Source organism: Sylvia atricapilla, chromosome 16 (genome assembly GCF_009819655.1).
Source record: "Sylvia atricapilla isolate bSylAtr1 chromosome 16, bSylAtr1.pri, whole genome shotgun sequence".
Taxonomy (NCBI): domain Eukaryota; kingdom Metazoa; phylum Chordata; class Aves; order Passeriformes; family Sylviidae; genus Sylvia; species Sylvia atricapilla.
Window position 1 is genome coordinate 15,095,682 of NC_089155.1, and position 21,205 is coordinate 15,116,886.

Consider the following 21,205-nt stretch of genomic DNA (forward strand, 5'->3'; position numbering starts at 1 on the left):
CCAAACAAATAAAACCCCAAACCAGTAAATGCAAACATTACTAGGAGAAGTAATTTCTAGAAGTAGACTTGAAGCGGGTGTGTATATTTGATACAGCGATACAAGAAGAGTCAGATGTTACTCTTGGTTATGTCATAATAATTGAATTACCTGACTTCAGTGAAGTTTCATAGACCTTGTAAATGGGACAGTTTTGCTGGGACTTGCATTAGTGAGTCTGGGAGCACCAGTCTGTGCAAGCTACTGTCAGTTACTAATTTTGCATACATAGGGCCTTTTACATCTGTGCCAAGCAATACTAATCAATAGCGTGTTAAAAATGCCACCTGGGATAGAACTGACATCAGTCATCCCTGTTCGTTCTGCCTATGCTACTATAGAACTGACACTAATTACTGAGGGCAGTGTTATAAAGAAGCCTTTCCTTGGTGTAAATGCTACTTGGAAACAGCTGTTTCCTGAGTTCTTTTTATAAATGGAGTGTGGATGTCTGGCTTTATCTCTTCAACATTTATGATGTGAGTTAGTGTAACGTTTTGTGTTGCCACAAAGGAGAAAGTAAGAGGACCAGACTCTCTCAAAAGCAGCCTTATAAGAAGTTTGATAGGCTTAAGAAAGTTCAGCTAGATGCCCCATCTGAAGATTTCATAAATTTCTGATAGCACTTTCCTAAATATGAAACATGACTGACTAGATTTGTCAAGTTTGTATGTATAATCTGGAAGAAAGTAAGAGGCATACCTAATTCTCATGAGAACCACTATAGATTAAGCATCTTTAATACTGGAGGATGGCTGCAGAGGCCCAGGGAGCAGTGGGCCATCTGCACCACTCAGATCAAAATGCATCGTTGGAGAGGGTGCTATATTAGAAGTGAAGGCAGATTGGGGCACTGCTGTGGAACTGTTCTGGCTTTATCTGTGAGTTGCAGATTAACCTTGTTGACAGAAATGGGAAAAGAGCTGTTAATAGAAACTTTGTTTCATTTCATTCTGGAAGTTCATCGAAGACTAGGGGTTAAAAAAACTAATCTGTATTTGGCCACTAGCAATCCATGAGACACTCTTGTGTTGCAATTCTGATAACAACCTAAAGCTAGCTTTTGGACTGTACTGCATACATGCTGTAGTTGTGGCATGTATGTCTTGTGAAAACATACTTTGAGAAATAGGTTCTTTTCTAAAATGGCTTTAATTTTCTTACCTAGTTATTGGTATGACTTTTGCACATAATTACATACTCTGAGTTGATTCCCAGGACTACTTACCCTGATAACAATGGGAACATAACACATCACAATAGCTGAAAAATATTCATTGTGGGGAAGCGAGAAAGAGATGACGGGTTTGGTGGAAGATGCGCGTTGTACCTGATAAGACATTCTCTCTTCCACTCGCAGTATCCTTTCAGAGATCACGAATTCTTTTAACCACAAATACACAAGTGTGGATAAAATAGCGGCAGGAGAGCAGTTTATAGGCATCCCCAAATGTCTGAAGTGTTTCACTGACAGCTAAGCAGCTCTCTGGGCTGGGGACAGCTTCTAATTTTAGTTACAAATGGAGTGTGTGAGGGGCAATAAACTGAGGAAGAGACTGGCTGAGGGGAGAGAGGCAATGAGGTCATGAGGTTACTTCCATGCATTTGTTTTGAAGATGAGAGAAATGTAAGAAAGAGTGTTAAATGCACAACACTATAGTGAAGGTAGTTATGACCAGATATAGCAAGAATGGGCAGCCTTCGAAATGCTTCAAGAAAAGTCGGGAAATGCTCTTATTTTGAGAAGCTGTTGGCTAGTATAGACTCAAGAAAACCCACATGAACTTCCAGACCTTCAGAAAAATGTTTGTGTGTAATGAAAACATCTATACTGTCAGGTTTTGAGGTTTCTTTTACGAAAGTACAGACGTAGCAATTTCTGAAGAGCAGAAGGCATATCTCTACCTCCTCCCTCAAAGCTTGTGTTCAAGAATATGTGCCTGCTAAGCAAACTTCCTTTCTATCCTCCCCTGTTGAAACAGATCCAGGTTTCTTTCTCAAGCTGCTTTTGACTACTCTGGACAGTAGCGACACATTGACCTCTGACAAGATTCTTCCCAGCTGTACTGCTGCAGGTGGAATTCTTACTACAGGGAATGAAAATTGATTGGACTTCTCAGTGTTTATTTTGCTATAGCCTGGCATATTTCTGAGCAGCAGCAGCAGATACTAAAGCTGCATATGTACAATTTAAAAGCTCTTTCCCTACCCATTGGAACAAGTGCTAGGATATTTAAATAAATTTTTAGTTTCCAGGAAAAAAGGTAACTTCACCTGTCTGTGAAACTCACTGGACACACTAGTAAGGAAGGAGGATTTTTCATTTTCTCGAAACCCTATTAGTGTGCAAATTTGGAAAGTAGCCTTAATAAATATTCCATTATAGTACAGCAATGTATCTGTTGACTTGTGTGGAAATTCGTTTCTTATATGAGTACAGAAACTGACTATAATTTTTCAGACCAGTGGTTTTGCTATTGCATGAAAACTTTGATTAAGCAAGTATCTCTCAAAGAGCAATTGCTGACAGAGAGGAAGTAATAATATGGCTATGAAATAATCTGCTGGAGTAAAAACTGTTTTCTGTAGGGACAGAACAGCCAACATGTTTCTTGGGATAAAACACATTGTGCTATGTTCTTTCTACTCTGGCATTTCTGGGCTTTACAAAAAAGCAGAGTGTCTGTCTTACGTAATTTTTAATTGATTTTTCTTCTTGTACAAGAGATCATTGGCACCAGTCCAGAAGAAGATGGGGCAAGTAGGGAATTCATAAAAAAACTGACTCATTGATTGCTGGATCTGATGAAATAATTAGTACTTAATATTTTCAGTACATTTTCATGTTGTTATTTTGACTTCTGAAAGCAAGAGAAGATCCCTTTATATCAGATGATCGAGCAAAAAGTTTTTTCAGCATGCTAGTTTATTTTTTGTAATCTCCTTGTAGGAATTTCTAAGAATTTTTTATTGCCTCATTAACAGGAGTAGTACCAGTTAGATGTGCTCTGATTTCCAATCAAGTCAATTTTGGGGTGTGTGCTCTGATTTGCAATTCACTCATAGGCAGTGCAAGTCACTTTGGTGCATCCATTCCCAAACGTTTGCAGTAATGGGCCTTCAAATGTCTTCATTATTAATAATGGTATTTCTAAAAAGTGTATAACCTTGGAAGCCAACAGAAAAGCTAAAGGGATCTTGCACTAATATCAAAGCTGTAGTGGACTTCAAACAGTATCATACCACAGTTCCAAGACCAGGGCAGCTTTGCTCTTTAATGGAATTTGTAAGAAAAGATCAGTGTATAAATCAGTGTACAAATCCGTGTATATCAGATCTTCAGTCCGAGTGTTCTTGGATTTTGCAAATTCGTTGTTAGCTCAGTTAATTTTGCTACAGTCCTGTTTAAAAATAATGATTGATATGGGGGTTTTTCTCTTCAACATCTGCATTTTTGATATAAACAAAAATATCGTATGTAAACAGATCACTGGAGGGAAGAAGAAGGAAAGTGATTGCTGTTTATATGTATGAAAGCAAAAGAATTTGAAACCCTGCTAAATCCTTGATCTTGCTGCCAGATCTGAGCTTTGAGTGAAATTTCGTTGCCTATGTTGATAACAGCATATGAATTTAATTTTTCAAGTTTCTACTTCTAGCTGGCACTGGAAAAATAAGTGTTTGCTTTGTTTTTGTTTGGGAGTTTGGTTAGTTTTTTTCCTTAGGAGTTAAGATTATTTTGAGTACATTGCTTTTTACTTCTTTGGAAGTGAACCTGGCTGTTCCTTGATGGGTGCAGAGGGGTCAAAATATAGATCAATACATGTTTCCCTCTCCCTTATAGGAGACCTGCAAAGAAAAAAAAAATAGAAGCCGTTAAGCTACCTTGTTCAGAAAGAACATTTAATCAGCACAACATGGCACAGCATATTGCCCTTGGATTATTCATGATGGCTGTTTTCTCACTCTTGGATGGAAGTTCATCTTTCCTGTTAAATCAGCGTCTGAAGGGAAGATTTCAAAGAGACCGTAGAAACATCCGCCCAAACATCATCCTTGTTCTTACTGATGATCAGGATGTAGAACTTGGTAAGAGCCCACTATAAAGAGAATTTTAGCCAATAAGTATGACACTGTTTTTTCTTGAAGCTAGAGTCCTACGTTCAAAATAAGATTTTTTTTCAGTGTGAAAAATGATAGGAAGAACAAGCTTAAACCTGCCTTTATGTAGAACATCCTTTCCATCTGCTTGCAATTCAAGGACAGCAAAAGTTAGTCCCAAAATGTTAAAGGTCCTGTTTCTGTGGTAATACACAGTTCATGCCTGTCTGTCTTCACCTAAACACCTAAACTTTGCTTCTGGCAATTGCAAGTATAACCTGGGAAGCTGCGTGCCTAAACAGTAGGTTTAAATTCATAGCTGACAATTGCACCATGTAATTGTCCAAATTCTTTTGTGTAATTGCAGTCATTCATTACATACACAATTTTCATTTTATTTACTTAAGTGTTACCTAACACAGTCATACTATTCTTGTAATTGTCCATTTAGATGTGTAGTTGATTACTGACCAAAACAACATAGAATGAAAATACCTACTCCATTATCAACACTATGTTAATTTTTGAAGAAAGGAGATGAAGATTAAACACATGCTTTGCCTAATGATTTGGAATAATGAATTAACTGACAGAGTTTGGCTTTTGTTGTGTTACCTGAACAAGCTTGTATTTACGAAATGCTATCTTTAGTTATGAGAAGTGATGAACACAAACCAGTTAACGTTAATAATTTTGCATTAGAATTATACTCCCTGGTGTGTATAAAGCCTGAGTCATCTGAAAAATGGGAACTCGTGTAGTGTAGTCTGGTGGGGGGAGTTTTGCCACCAAATATTTCTGTATCCGATTTCTAGTATGGATAGGAAAATTTGGAAAACAGACCTCACAGAAGGAGCAGAACATAAAATGAATCAGCTTGTGCTTCTCATTCACTTACTCTTCTTGTTGAGAAGTTAATCACAGCAACACAGCAGGCTTTTTACAGATGCTTCTTTCATATCAATATTACTGTATCTCTGCAGTATCATGAATGGCACATTCTTCTCCAAGGTGGTAAGAAAGCCTGCTATGGAAGTGATCTCATCAAAGTAAATGCCATTCAAATTACCAGGATGAGATATTGTTGTTGTTGTCGTCACCTTTTTTTTAATGGTTCTTTAGATCACAAATAAAGCAATTTCAAGGACGTATATCCCAAAGAACCTAAGTACTTTTTCTTGCAGGCTTGGAAGGGGGTCCTAAAAAAATGTATCATCTTCTCTTTTATGCTAGCCTTTGTGTTTCTGATGCAATTGTCTAAGTCCTTTGGGCAGTATATTTCACTTCTCTGATAACTTGATGCCTTCCAATTTCAGGGATAATGGGCATGTGTCCACACAAATTAGGTTCTAACTAAGGAAAATCCATTTGACGAAGCTGAGATTGGAAATTCGTCATTTGCCACTAATGGCTTTGGGAGACCCAATATTTGTTTGAACTAATTTTTATTCTTGTCAGTTGTCTGGTGAGCTGTCCAAGTTAATCAAAATTGCCATTTGTGGTGATTGTGGTTAGTACATTTAAGAAAGATGAAAACAAGATGTGAGTTACAAATAAATGCTAAGGAAAAGTTGGAAGCTGTGAAAGCGTACCAGAGAAAGCTGTGGGTAAGATTTTATCTGTTTTCAAGAATACTCTGTAACTGATGGATGTTTTAGCTTTCATTGTTCTTTTGTAGCTCTTTTGGAGGTGAAAGGGAATACAACACAATCTCAAGTGCCTTTAACAGCCTTTCCTTTATTTATTTAAAGATAGATTTAGCTATGTGCCAGTAGCAGGTGGAGCTTACAAGAAAGACAGTGCTGTCCTTTCCTAACTGGAGTACAGCTTATTTTTTTCTTTTTCTTTCTTTTTTCTTTTTTTCTTTTAATTTGCGTTACTGTTAATCAGGAGTTTTACTTGGGAAGCCAAACCTCAGCCTTATGCTGGAAGAAGGAAAATATTGATGAAGGGCTGGAAGATTGAATGCAGAATCTCTGGAGGACATTAAAGGAGAATGAATGTAGATTGTAATGGTTACAAATGGGAGATGACAAATGAGAACACCAAGAACTACTGACACATACATATTTGATAGACTGTCTAATAAAAAGAATTGTATTGACAAGCATAATACAAAGAAGAAGAATATACTGACAAGGAATAATTAATTAGGAACAAGGACCTTTTTTTTTCCCCATTAGAGCCGTTTAAATACAAATTATTATGCTGATATCCCTTGTTTGCTGGACTCAGCAGCTCCAGTTGAGTTAGGTTTGCCTACCATACTACTATGGCTTTAACAAACCAGCTCATTTAATAGTCCAGTTGGAGAAAGATCTGATAATTTAGGAGCTATTTCAACCACATTAGAGAAATCTGAGAGGTAATTTGTATGTTTTGAGACCTTCCTCTGAAAAGCTGCAAAAGTAGCATGGAAGATAATTTTTCTTAGTTATCATATGTGGAGATGGGGCTTTAGAGTTTTGTTAAATGTGAGGGTGTCTTGGAGTGAAGAAAAGGAAATGAAGATGTTAAAAGGGTGTCTAATGAGTTTCAAATACAATAAAAAGATAAGCCTTTAGGGGACAGTTAATTAAAAATCTGGGGTTCAGTTTATTGGAAAAAAAATTCTGAAGCTGTGTTTCAGACTAAGCAAATCACTTGATACTTAATACAAATTCTTCAACAGTTGGAGCTCCATAAGACATAAATTATTCTCTCTAACAAAACAACTAAGAGGAAGTCAGTGTTATTTAATAAATAATTGGTATATTTTCTCTGTTAATATTACTAAAAATATTAGCTTTATCCCTGAGGTGGACTGTGAAGATATGCAAAGCAAAGTTATGGAAATCACACGTTTCAAGTGAAGTTTCAGCATAAAGTTTGCTTAGCTTTGTTCACTGAGTAACTTTAACACATCACATTGATTAAACTTGCGTATCTTCACAGTAGTCCAATGAAACTTTTCTTAAAATGGCTTTAAAATTTTAACTGCTAGATTTTTGTTTATTATCAGTGGGTTTAGACAGGTAGGAGAACATTTTCTGAATTAAATATTGACACTTTCAAAGCATGATTTCCTGTCATACATCCACTGGTGAAACCTCAGAATATTTTCTGGCTCAGAAGGTGATGTGGTGAGGTTGCACTTGCTGATTAACACATAAGTAATCTGCCAGAGGATGGATGTCTGTGTATTGGAGGTAAACTGAAGAAAGTAAGTTTTGGTTGGCTGGTTAAATGCTGTTTAAAATATTTAAAGCTGGCCTATTTAAGACTATACAGAAGAGTATGCTGGATTTTTACCTTGCACTGCCCTGTCACTCTGTATTAGTTCTCAAGCTGGAGAAGCAGATTAGATCATATGTTTTTGTGTTAAAGACTGTTGATATATAGGGCATTGTCATTACAGCAGTACACTTTCTTTTATTAAAGAAGCTTACTGTCCCCAAGGGGAGTCTTAACATGTACTGTTATTTATGCACAGATGCCTCTGTCATTTCAAGAGGTTGTTAAATTGTATTTCAATATTGGGATGATAAAACATTCTTTCAGACTTCCTGTTATGCCTGGGCTAGCTCATAAGGCAACACAGAGGAAACATCCAGGGTTTTCAGGCTCACATAATGTATAGTTAGCTTTTATAACTAACTGTGTTGTTAGTGCCTTTAAGCACTAACATTTAACCCACAGCTATTATAGAAACAAAAAAGTAAAATCTTACTTTCTTCAGAAACTCCTTTTTGATATGTGCAGGGGGCAGTGCAATAACTTGCCTTGATTCTTGTCACAAAGTGATATGACATGTGCTCTGACCTGAGAAATACACAAACAGATTTTTAATTTTTTTTTTAATACTCATTCCAACAAAGTGGTCTCAAACTAATGCCATGGCAGTTTTTGGTGAAATGACCTACTGTAGCAGTTACCCTTCCTTCATGGTGCCAGAGAGTCAGGTTTCATATGTGGCTTATGATCATTTTCTAGGTTTGACTCCTGGTTATATCAGTGTGCTCTGTATCAATCAACTGACTGTTGCGTTTTCATCATGAAATCCCTGCATAAAGAGCTTAGAAGAAACCTAAATCCATTATTGACAGAAACAACGTAGTTTGTGCCAGATGGTTGCAGGACGCGTTGATTACAGCTGAACTGTTAATCCGACTCAGCCTTGGGCAGGTTAACCCCAGCCCTATTTTAGCATGGGCCCATGCCTTCCTCTCCAGGTTGTCACTTGGCTTTTTCTGCTTATAACAAGAAGGGAGGGTTGGTGATGAACAGGTTTAATCTCCTCTGCAAGGTCATGCTGTTGATAGCTGCCATGACAAATTCTTTACCAAACTTAAATTCTTCCTAGATCAAGAAAATTTTTCCTAACTTACTCTGATGCAGTTTTAACTATTAGTCACTGATAGAGGAGGGAAACTAAATTTCTTGTTTCTATGATCCTTGGTGTTTCTGGGCTTAGGAAGAGCACTGGTATGGATCCAGATACAGGTGGAGGACATCTAGGTGGATGTCTATGGTAAAGATCCAGTCTTTGGCCAAAACCAAAGTTTTTAACAGTTTTTTTCTGTGTAAATAAACAGAAAAACCATTTGGCAGCACTGTGGCATTCAGTAATTGTTGTCAAAAAGACTTTTATTCATGTTACCCCATTTATCCAAGTCCCTTGCTTATTTGTTTTTAGACAGTGGTTATATAAAACATAGTGTTACCTGCCCCAAGTAGTGCAGTAATCTATAAATCTGATTCTGCAGAATCAAGCCTAGGAAAAAGGAGATAGTAAGACTGTTACTAGAATGGATGAAGCAGATACACAGAACTCAGTGAACCTGTTTTGGAGATTATTATGGGAGCTTTTTGGTATCTTTGATTCAGTGACAGTTACAGAAATCAATAACTCCTAAAACCTCACATTAGGCATTAGAATGATTTAACTAGAGAACAGCTCTAGCAGACCCTTCTTGAGCAGTAGTTTGAATTAAATAGTCTTCCAAAGGAAGTGAGTCTATGGTTACAACCCTCAGCCTTTTGCATAAGGCTGGCACAAAAGGTAGTATATCAGGTTTCTTGTGAAAGGAAAGATTTCCAAGCTTTGGTCAGGGTTGCTGCATAAAATGCTTTTCATCCTCAGCTGCTGATATGGTGCTAGCAGCACCAGAGAGGATGTAGAGATGCTGCAGAGAGTTATGGTTGTAAATCTTGGATTTAGAGAGAGAGAAATGAAAGAAGCATTATGATCTATGTCAACATGCTTGAGTCAAATCTTTACTTAGGACTTCAGTATTTAGTCCTTGGTGAAACAATACCAGAACTTCACTGAGGCAGAATGAGTAATAATCTCTCTGAGTGTGGGTTCAATCAGGGATAACAATGCCCTTGCTACTTGTGCTTCCTTTTGGTCTCTAATGTAACATCTGAGCTCTTCTGACTGACAAAAAGACAATTCTGAAATGTTTTCCCTCTTTCAGGCTCTATGCAAGTGATGAACAAAACAAGACGCATTATGGAGCACGGAGGTGCTCATTTCATCAATGCCTTTGTGACAACCCCCATGTGCTGCCCCTCTCGCTCCTCCATCCTGACGGGGAAGTACGTCCACAACCACAACACCTACACCAACAACGAGAACTGTTCCTCTCCGTCCTGGCAGGCCCAGCATGAGACACGTACCTTTGCAGTGTACCTCAACAACACAGGCTACAGGACAGGTGAGATCAAGGCTGGGGCTGTCTGAAGGCCTCTTACACTTACTAGTACAGAGGCTAATGTATAGAATATTTTAATTCTAATTTCTTCTTGACTGCAGCAGTGCATAACGCCAGAGCTTAAGTGTTGGTTTAGCTTCCTTGTATTTTTACTTGAGGAAATTTTTATTTACAAACCAACAGCCAACAAAAATCCCAAGACTTCTGTTCTTCAGAAGGTGGCAATTAAATAGTGTGCATGTTTTGAACTGAAGGCCTAGCAAACCTAGAATATGACCTACAATTACCTGAAGTGTGTAGAAAACCCAAGAAAGATGCTATGAAAAGGAATTAGTGTTTTGACTTTTTTCATAAAACTGATGTATTAAGCAAATTAAGAATAAGAGAGAAGGGACTGCTCCTTTTGTGCTTTGGGGCAGTCAGCTGGTATGATTTCTCTAGACAATCAGTTCCCAGAAAGGTGTTTAGGAATAATTGGCAAGATGAAACGTGCTCCTGAGAAACAAACGTGCGCACGCTTGTTGCATGCATGCACCTCAGGAACAAACAGCATGTGGAAAGGATCTCAGAAAACAGGTAGCAGATGTTTCACACCTAATTCCATCTTGCTTCCCCCCAGACATCAGATTTAGGTCCTTGCCTGTGACAGTGGTTTTGTTACATTTCTTGCTAATGCCTTTTGTCATGATGAGAAATGGTAATAAACCTGTTTCTTTTTATGTTATTTATAGTGTGCATGTACTGCAGTGCTGTATTACACTCGTTATTAATAGTATGCATCTTTTTGCCTCAAATTCAGAGTTATTTGATGTTTCCACAAACTTAAGTATAAGCCTTGAATAGTAATTGTAACAAGATCATTGTTTTCTCTCTAACTATTCACCTGAGTTTTGTGTGTTATTACTTCAAAGTCTTTGTCTTAAATAAGTGATTTCCTTGTTTTGTTTTTATAAAATGAAGACCTGAATTAATCTGGAAAGAAATAAACTAGGGGAAGTGCACATACCTTATTAATTGCGTGCTGTTTCCCTCCGTTTGTTGTTCCTGGGACCAATACCGATGAGCACATGAGTACCAAACCAAGGTTAATGTTTTATTCTTCACAGATTATTTGGCTGATGTTTACTGAGCTTTGTCTGTAGTAATGCTTTTTATATTTAGTGGTTGTATTTCAAGATTCTGCAGTTTTTACTAACTTGCCTGGCTATTGCAAGTGTCCTGGTGTTCATATGTCTTATATTTTTTGCATTAACTAAATGTTTAAATTTAGGTCCAAGATCTTGGTGTACCTTTATTACATTTTCAATCTACCTCTCTTAATTTGGGAGCTAAATTTATGGGAACACATAGAAATAGGGTTTTTACAAGTACAAAGTGGATAGTAAGGTGAAAATGAGATCTTCATCCATGTAGTTAAATGTGACATGCTGTTATACAGATTTAAATGGAAATTCCCATAATTGGAGGCTGCATTAATTTCTGTTCTCCAGTTAAAATCTGGAGTTATCTACTATGAGGGATGTCAGCAGTAATAAGGTATTTTTTACCTTTTTTTTTTTTTTTTTTTTTTTTTTTTCTTCCCTCTCCCCCTGGCCTCACCAAAGATTCATTACCTTTACCTGCTTCAGAAACAGCAGGAGATTGTACTTGAGAACCTTGTCTACTCAGTTTCTCAAGTTTCAAAAGAAACCTGCTAATGAGAATATTTTGAAGGTTATGAATAAAGTTTCTCCGAAATGGAGAATCTTCCTGGAACATGACTACAGGGAACAGAGGAAGATGTGGAAAGCACAGGAATTAATTAATTGGTTTTGATTTTTGAGGTTCTTTGGTTTGCCCTGCAGATGTAGCATTTAGCTTCTTAATTCCTTGGGTTTGGGGTGGGTTGTTTGTTTGTTGGTTTGGGTGGGTTTTTGTTTGTTTATTTTGGGGTTTAAGGAGTAGAAAAAGAGGCAATGAGGAGTAAAGATTTTTGAGGCTTGCTTTTATGTTTCAGTTCACAGCCTTGGAGTGAGATAGCTTTTTAATCAATTCATAACCCAGGCCTTCTCCCTCTATTTTTTCTCTCCTCTTTTCTCTTTTGTGTAATCTTGAAGGCAAAAATTGTTCTCTCCTCCTCCACTTCATAGTTTCCATCTGTTTTTCTTTTCTGCTGCTGGTTTCACATCTCATTTGCTGCTTCTTTATCCACTGTGATTTCCCTGTGTTTTGTTCTGTTGCAAAAGATGCTTCTTCTGGGGCTCAGTCTTTCTGCACTGTAGTGTGTGCTCTGGGCTGGTGGCATTTGTGGCTGGGATCTCAGAGGCTTGTGCTGCTGCTGACACCTTTGGGAATGTGCTCATCCCGTGCAGGCAGGAGGGAGCAGTCTGGTGCAGGTTTGTCTTGCACAAATTGCGAGTGAAAAATGGGAGATGGAAAAGGTGTGTCTTTGCCCTCATTGGTTGTTTGGTTTCAGCCTCGGTGGTCAGTTTTGTATTCTTGATCTTTGGCACTTTAAAAAACTTACCCAACTTTGTTCGGCGCTGTAGCTGAGAGAGCAGCGAGGCCGAGCTGGAGGGAAGTTGAGTGTTTGGCTGCAGGAGCCAGGCTTTGGCTGCCATGCACAGGGTGCTGTGGCTTTCTGTTGATCTGTTACATGGCACGGGAGTGCAGAGCGGACAGGGCTTGCTTTCTGCCAGGGAAGCCATTGGGGCAATAGGGATTACAGGTATGTTGTGTTCTGCATTAACCTGGCTCACAACTTAAAAACTGCCAGTGTCCTCAATAGCAGCACATGTTCTTGATATGTGGCCACTACACCTTCCCACAGCTCGAGTTCCCGACCTCTGTATTCTCCCGTCAGCATAATGTGGGGAACTGGGCAAGAAGGGAAGTTTATGTAAGTGAACCTATTCAGTTGACAAATCAATCTTTAGAAAGGCCACTGTAAGGTGCATCTGACTGTGGTGTTTCTGTTATGCCTTCTTGCTATGTTTCTGCTTTCTCTACCCCTAGCTTTCTTTGGAAAGTACCTTAATGAATACAATGGCTCCTATGTGCCTCCTGGTTGGAAAGAGTGGGTTGGATTACTTAAAAATTCTCGATTTTACAACTACACACTCTGTAGAAATGGCCTGAAGGAGAAGCATGGATATGACTACTCCAGGGTAGGTCTTGTTAATTTATTTCTATTAACATTTGGACATGATCACAAGAAAGCTGCACTTGATGTTTTTAGTCTCTCTGTGCTTGAAAGCAGCTGTGTGTAACATTATCTACAACCAGTAAGGGTACTGTTGGGACATTGTTACTTTCCATTCTGGGAGGGTTATGTTGCTGAAAACATTGTTACTAACAGTGGAACCAAGTAAAGTGTTCCTAGACTGTGTTAAATATTACAGGCTGAACATGTGAACATAGACTTAAATGCTTCATGTTAACTACTTCTGTGCTCTGTATGATAATTATTGTGGCAGTGGAGTTACACAAACATTAATGAGGTAAGACTCCGTTTCCCTCCAGCTAGACCTACGTTTTTAGTTTAAGGAACTTCTTTCACAGTCACAATATTATGTAGTATTCCCAAACTCTTGGTACAATTTATGGTAATTCTGGATTTAACTGTTACGTTTGTATTTCTGTGCATACAGATGAATGTGTTTTTTAATATCCTTTCAAAGATGTTATATCTGAACAAACTTGCAAAAATGCTTCATAGTCATTGTCAAATGCAGTTTTATTTTTTCCTCATCTAACATGTTACAGCTCAATACCTGTTTACAGTCAGGAATAAAAAGTGTGAAGTCCTAAAGTAGGCAGAAGTGACTCTGAAGTATATGGTGATAACTAAATCTGTCCATAAACTGCTCTAGTTTTAGTGTATAACTAAGGAAGCTGATTTACTCTGGAGTGATTTGTAATGTACATTTAACACGTGTTTTGTTCACTTTCTCTTATTGATTGCAAATCCTGCCTTCCTATTTGTGTTTCATTAGCATAGTGCTCACAGCCAGTTTCTCCTTTAAAAGGTTGATGTCTGAGATTTCCTGTCTGTGATTTCTGCTTTTCTTCGCCCTATTTGCCTTTTTTAATTGGATATACTTTGTGCTGAGAGATAAACCTTCACAGTCTTCTAGGGTTACCTTTTCCATCACCAGCTGCTAAGGGGAAGGGGCAAACTGCTGTACAGAATTATTTGTCTTCTATCTTCCTTCTGAGTTTCCTTCTGATCTATGAAGAATGACAGAGCTAATCTTTACAACTGTGTACTGAAGTGTTCTGATGGAAATAGAACTTGTGTGGAACAGCGTCAGTTGAGTGATTTCAGAGGCACTGTTCTCCATCTCCATTGTACCAAGGAGCCAACAGGGAGCTTTATGCTCCATTACCTTTAGGTCTGTTTTGTCTATGCAAGACGTGAAAGATGTTTGGTTTCACTTGTTTTAGCTTTGCTTACGGAGTTTTGTAATAAATGAAAAAATAAGGATGATGAAAATCAAAGCTTTTCATAATCTTCATATTCTTGCATAACAAACAGCTACAGTAGAAACCAGCATGCAGAACAATGGCACTGGTTGATGCTCACACTGGCCTTCAAATGAGCAAACAGAAGCTGAAATGGAAGACTTTTTCTGTTTCTTTCCTGCCATTTTTGTTGCTGTAAATGTGAATTTCCAGCAATGACCAATATAATCAGATGATTTTTTTTTTTTTTAGTCCTGTCTATTAACATCACTGATGTTAATTATGTATTGGTGGAAAACTAGAAAAAACCCCAAATCACTGATTTTTCTGTCCTCTAAAGTAACTGCTAAACTCCTCTGAAAATGAAATTCTTTCAGATTTTCTTACAGGATATATTCTACTTTAATTTTTCTTTTTCAGTTTCTGTCAACATTTTTTAGATTAATTTTAACTTTGTACAACTACCCCCTCTACAATATGGATCTTTAAAAAATCCCTTAAGAAATCAGTTAAGTTAAATGTTTTTATTTTGTGTTTTGGCCTGGTAAATCCTGGGTTTGCAGTGATTTTTACTTTCACCATGTGGAAACCTGTATCTTTAAAATGAAATCGGAGGACTGTACTCTTCTAAAGGCTAAATCAAAGAGAAGTTGCATCTTTAAAGTGATTGACCAGCTTAGAAAAGTAGCATGATTAAAGTTAACGGCAGTGTGTTTTTGAGAGCACTTAAGTATTCTCTCTGAACTATGACTATTGTCTCAGGCATTGAAAGCATGTTCAGAAGTCAGTTTTGCTTTGCACATTTTCCCTTCCCCTGTGTACTTTTATGAGTGGAAGTCCTTCATTTAATGCCTGTTTAGAGTGAAAATGCCATCCCTGTAAGAGTCATCATCATGGCAGTTCCATAACAGCCTTGTGTTGGGCCCAGTGTGTAAAATGATCAGTGGAGACTTTGCCAGCCTTGTTCTGGGATAGACAAGAAATAACTTGGGGGAAGTGAATATGGTCCATGGAAAAGGCTTCCTTTGAATTACAGGCTGACTTCTCAGACCAAGGGTGTTGACAGAGGTGAAGAGGAGCAAGTGTTTTAACTATGGACAGAAAGCTAACTGCTTTTTGTAAGAATGATAATATTTCTTAGAAAATATAGAGATAGTCCAACTCTCCTACAAGAAGTTTTCTAAATTCTCAACAATATATGTGATAGAGCTATCTCTCTATCCTGTTGTCACTGTGATATTGAATGAAGTCTTTGGTTAAGTTAGCCCACCATCTTCTTGTGTTAGTCATTTCTGGTTCAGAGGGAGGTTAAAAAAGAAAAAAAAAAGAACATCAAGCCATTCAGACTTTCAAAGTATTTTTATGATGTAAGGTTGGACTGTACACCCTGAAGATACTGACACTGATAATTTTTTTATATTCATACCTGGTCATTGTATTTAGTATTATGTTTTTCGTAATGTAGTTACCCACTTTAGGAAGAAAGGATGCTGATCTCCTTTAGTGCCATTCAGTTCTGAGAAAAAGCTAGAAGCTGTTGGTCTTTTTATTTTTAGACATTGAAGAAATAATTATTTGGTTCTAGTTTTTTTAATTTTTAAAATCTACAGCTTACTTCCTCCTTGTACCATTCTAATTGAAATAGCTTCTTTTTTCCTATTTCTTATGATATTTCTCCTTCCTACTACCCCCCAGTTTGAAATTCCTTTTCAAGTGTCTCATTATACTTTTGCTTCTACTTGCAGGATTATCTGACTGATCTGATTACCAATGACAGTATTACCTTCTTTAGAATCTCAAAGAAGATGTATCCTCACAGGCCAGTACTGATGGTTATAAGCCATGCTGCTCCTCATGGTCCTGAAGATTCAGCCCCTCAGTACTCACAACTCTTTCCTAATGCCTCAGAACACATGTAAGGAAAAAACAAAACCTTTGATTTTCAGGTTCTCGGTACCTCAGGGGGAACAATGTTTTCTTTATTGTACTCTTTGCATAACTTTATCACGAATATATAAGAAGAGTTTCCAGATTTTTTTTGTCTCTCTTCAGACTAGTACAAGAGTCTTGAGAATGGCTGCTGCATCTAGAACTCAGAATTGTAGCTCACTGAGATAGATAAAAAATATTCATGTTGAATTCATTGGACATTGTTAGAGACTATTTGGGAAGTAAAGCACTTTTTATTCTGAGCAGGGTGAACAAAGTCTGGTTCTTGGATTATAATCTCTTCAAGGGAAGAAACTCTATCTCCCTGTCCTCCCTTATAAACTGTAGCACACAATGCATCTGACTCCTGTTTCATGTATGGACAGAACAGAGGTACAGGCCTGGAGCACCAAGTGACACAGGCTCTTTCTGGATGAGCTGCTGTGTCTGGACATGATGCAATGTCCAGAACAGGTCCCAAAGGCAGTATCACCTGTTCCTGAAGGAACATGTTCCTAAGTTCCATGTTGAAATGTTTCCTGTTTATGGCACAGAGACATTTTGAATGTGCAAAGCTGCATGACAGGTAGCTCCTCCCATGGAGGTAAAATGAATCCTTCTCCCAGATCTCCTCTCGATGCACTTGAAAACATTCCTACAGTTCTAATTACTGGCTTCATGCCTTCCTTGATGTTCAACATCTGTAACTTTCTTCCTGTGTGTTGCCCCCTCCCCCTCCCTTTTAAGGGGAATTCTGTTTTAATTTGGGTTTGTGGAAGAGCTGGGAACTGTGGAAATAATTGTCAGTTGGTGGCCAAAGCTTCTCAGGCCTAGTCCAAAGTCCAGTGAAAGCCATTTGAGTTTTTTGTTTTATTTAAAATAGAGTCTGAGAGAAAAAGCTTATTTTGTTCTATTGTCTGGTTGCTGTGTAACTTAGAATTATATATTTCTGCTATATATACACATATATATATCTATTTCTCTTATATATAATATATTATATATTTTCTGCTGTGTCCAAGAGAATCTGTGGCACAGATCTACAGCAGTGAAATGTTTCTTGTTTGTTTGCCAACTAATGCTCTTTCATTTTCTTTGAAATGAAAATAACAGAAATGCCCAATGAACAGCTTCTCATGGCTTATATGCAGTCTTGACCTTAGTTTTATTAGGTTCCTTTGGAAGGCATTTCGATCTCAGAGACAATTGCCATGCAATATTCTCTAGCAATTTGCTTCCTAGCTGAATGAAAGAGTAGAAGAATTGAAGCAATGGAAAATACAGATGATATACATCTATTTTTTTTGCCAGTACTTTAAATTTTATCATTCACACTAATTAGATTTATCTTTCTAATTATAAAATAATTACACATTTTTTTCGTTTAAATGACTTTTCTACAGTGATAACAATTACACAGGAAGTATCACTTTATGAAAAGAAATTTTGATTGTAAAAAAAAGAAATTATCCTGGTAAATTAAGGAGCTGTGTTTTTCTTTCGGATATGAACAGAAAATAGGACTTCATATACATCTCACACAAAGAAATCGACAGTTGTTTTCTCAACAATTTTTCCAGCACTGCATAATGACAATAACAATAATAATGATAATAATAATAGTAATCTACCACAGTTTTCATTGGCCTGGGTTTAGGAGTAAATGTGAAAATGCAGAACGTGTACCTAGTGAGGGAATGGTGCAAACTAGTTCTCTACTTTCCATTTTTCCCCTTGTTCCCAAATTCCAAGGAATCTCAGTGACAGATAAATCTGTCAATGGTAAGGGGTTGCAGGCCGTCCTTGCTGTTTCCTTGTCACGTGGATACTGTAAGGCAGGATCAGAATGCAGGCGCACCAGTTCCAGACTGCCCTAAAGCAGTGAGCAGTGCCCTGAGCAAAGCCTTTGCCGAGCTCTCCAAAGCAGAAGGCGTGGTAAGCATGGCTTACTACCACGGGGTGCCACCCTCACCTTTGCCTGTGGCAGCACTGGTGAAGTCTGTGAGTGGATTCTGTGCAACAGAAAAGCCAAGGGAGAGTGTGGTGGTAGTGCGTGGCATTTACTGATGTCCAGACTGCATCGTGTGGTGTTGCTAGCTAAAGGCAAGTGGTATGGACTTTAGTCAGGGTGCTGCTTTGCTTCTGAGCTCTGCTGTGTGTGTACTTTGGCTAGTTTCTGCTACTGTTCTCTTGATTCTGTACCGTGTTCTGGCTGGTATGACCATTCTGCCCTATACTGCAGGCTCTTTCCATCTCATTCTGTAGAGCTCCTTTCCATGTGTATCTGCAGTCTTGTCTTTTTTGAAAATTATTCACAGAGCAAATGGTCAAATGTAATCTGTCTGGGGCTTCCTCTTCAGGTTAATTCTAAGTTGTCTCAGTTAGCTTCTAGGAATGTTAAATTTTGTATTTTTTCCCATAAGAGACAAATTTTCCCATAAGAGAACAAATTTCTCCCAGAGAGACAAATCTGTTAAGGATTAAAGGGTTGCATTTGTAGTAATCAGAGAAAATTGTGGGCTTTGGTTGGATTTCAAATCAGTCAGGAAATCATGAAGTAAGCAGAAAAGGAGTTTGCAAAGCACTTTTGATTCATCCTGGGCATCACATAGCAACAGTTTCCATAAATGTCAGCATTTTCAAAGAAGCAGTGTCATTATTTCAACCACAATAACATTCTGAAAATCAAGAGACTATTAACAATACAGAGAGAAAAGGCACCAACCCTTTCCTCCCTCTATGAAGAAGCCTCCCCTTGCCACCTATGCACATTTTCCAGATAGCATCTGATAGACACTTTCAGCATAAAACATTTTGCTGTCGGATTATTAGTTTAATATTTATATTAAATCTCATAAGACTGTCATGTTCAAAGATACATTAAATATGCAGTATTTCGATGAGAAGTTTCAACTTACATTGTTTTTTAGCTTAGTAACTTACCTTGTTGCTCCCATTGCCTGTACAAAACCAAACGTAGGAATTTCCCAAACAGGAATTTATCAGGAAATTCTGTGCTGCTAAGAGGTAAATAAATGAGTATTTGATGCTTTTCTTGTGTTATTGTGTCACTCTCTTGGCTTGCACATTTGTGTAGACCGAGTATACTGCTTTGAATGAAAAAAGGAAGCCTAACCAAATTACACAGGAAAAGTAATTTTTAATGGTTTAGACTCTGCACATGATGTGATTGAGCCATGATGTGAAGAAATTGTAAAACATGGTCTTCAACCTGAAGTAATAAGGAATGTAGTATGTAAGAATAGTATTTCTTGCAAATGTAAGCTTTAATAATAGCTTTTAGTGAGTTGGTGATGCAGAGAGGTGACATTATGGTGGTAAAACAAATCTTTTATTTAGGTTCAGCTAAACTAAAGTAATATAATTATGCATAGAAAAAGTGATCGCTGGGACTTCCAACCGTGTGAAACTATGGACAATATTTTTCCTCATCACTTTATTGATGTCCCAGGACTATGAGAATTTGAAGGAACAGTGAGACTACAGGGGGGCATTGAGACAGGTTCTTGGGATTTTGCAGGGACTTCAGGCCAAGGAGTTGGTGGCTAGAATGAGTCTTTGAAGTACAGCCCTATTTCCTCATCCCACTTTCCTTCACAGGTCTTTAAAATCCTGGCGTGTGACCACTTCTGCTGCTCACATGCAGTTGGATACTAGTAGGCAGAGTACCTGTGCTCCTCTGGTGCATAGGTGTGAAAATATTCAAGTAACCAGTTGTGCTGAATTCCAAAAAACTGTTAAAAAACATGGTAGAACCTTTACAGCAAGTTCTATAGTTATTTTTAAACAGTTTGCACAAGACATAGTATTTGGTGCTAATGTGCGCAGAGTGAAAACAAAGCAATTGCAGGAGTAGGAGCTCTGTAATACATGCTTCATCCTGATCATACTCGTGGAGTTGAGAGTTCTGAGGCTGTCTTTTGGCCTTGACATGTATACTTGTTAGTCCAAAATCACTGGAAACATAAGGTCTGTTTAATCTTTTCATAGATTTTATTCCTTCCCAGTGGCTTTCATTTTCCAGTGTTTCATAACATGAAAGTAGAAGACATTTCAAAAGTTATCCTAATATTTTCTCATGCACCTCAGATAGTAATTCCTACAGTGTTGATCAAATAGAAATTAATTTTCATTACTATGACTTTTTTCTACTTGGCTAAAACAATGTGTTTTTTCTCTCTCTTCCTTAGCACTCCCAGTTATAATTATGCTCCAAACCCAGACAAGCACTGGATAATGAGGTATACTGGTCCCATGAAACCCATACACATGGAGTTCACTAACATGCTACAGAGAAAGCGCCTTCAAACACTCATGTCTGTGGATGACTCTATGGAGATGGTGAGATTAATAGGCACTTCTGTTTGGTTTTGGTTTTTGGCTAAACAGGTGCTTGTTTCTTGAGTTAAGCTCCACATTGTCCTTCATATAAGGAGAAAGGAGGAGGAGGAGGACTGGATCAGTTTTTTAATAGTGTTTAATCCTTGCACCTCTGGTCATTTTGTCTCTTTATTCAATGTGTAAGGTTCCTCATCTCCTGAAGACAGGTACCCTGAGTTGGGTGGTGTGAACAAGCTGACTTGTTGCCACAGAACCACTACTGATAAACGGGAAGAGAAAGGGATTGCCAGAAAAACTACGTATCATAAATCCTAAAAATGCATCCTCTGATAAAGAAAAAGTCATCCTTCAGCCTGCTGGAAATAACTATCTAAATGTGTGTGTATTTTGGTCCTGTAAAGCTGAGCTTCTGAGAGACAAAAACAACAGCAGCATAAAGGGATGATACAGGAGTCCTAACTGGAATGCCCCCAGGGTAAACCCATCCCAAGAGGTTAAAAACAGGAAGTAAATAAATACATTGGTACTTTTAAAATTGTCTACATCATATAAGATTTCTTATTGCAAACTATGTGTCTTCTCAAAACGTCTGGATTCACTAAAAGCTATACTGAAAAAGAATGGTTTTGCAGATT

General features: G+C 37.8%; 1 protein-coding gene across 5 annotated transcripts in view; it reads left to right on the plus strand.

Moving 5' to 3' along the window:
• Positions 1 to 21,205, plus strand: part of SULF2 (sulfatase 2) — a 67,249-nt gene that overhangs the window by 19,076 nt on the left and 26,968 nt on the right. For 3 of the 5 annotated variants that reach the window (XR_010744884.1, XM_066331038.1, XM_066331035.1), the window contains exons 2-6: positions 3,884 to 4,128; positions 9,600 to 9,839; positions 12,831 to 12,982; positions 16,025 to 16,194; positions 20,420 to 20,570. Coding sequence is in view for 4 of the 5 variants with exons in the window: in XM_066331038.1 (XP_066187135.1) it covers positions 3,957 to 4,128; positions 9,600 to 9,839; positions 12,831 to 12,982; positions 16,025 to 16,194; positions 20,420 to 20,570 (885 nt within the window). In the remaining variant the exon portion in view is untranslated. Of the gene's footprint in view, positions 1 to 3,883; positions 4,129 to 9,599; positions 9,840 to 12,830; positions 12,983 to 16,024; positions 16,195 to 20,419; positions 20,571 to 21,205 lie in introns of those variants that run through there. The other 2 variants (XM_066331036.1, XM_066331039.1) reach the window with 2 other exon arrangements.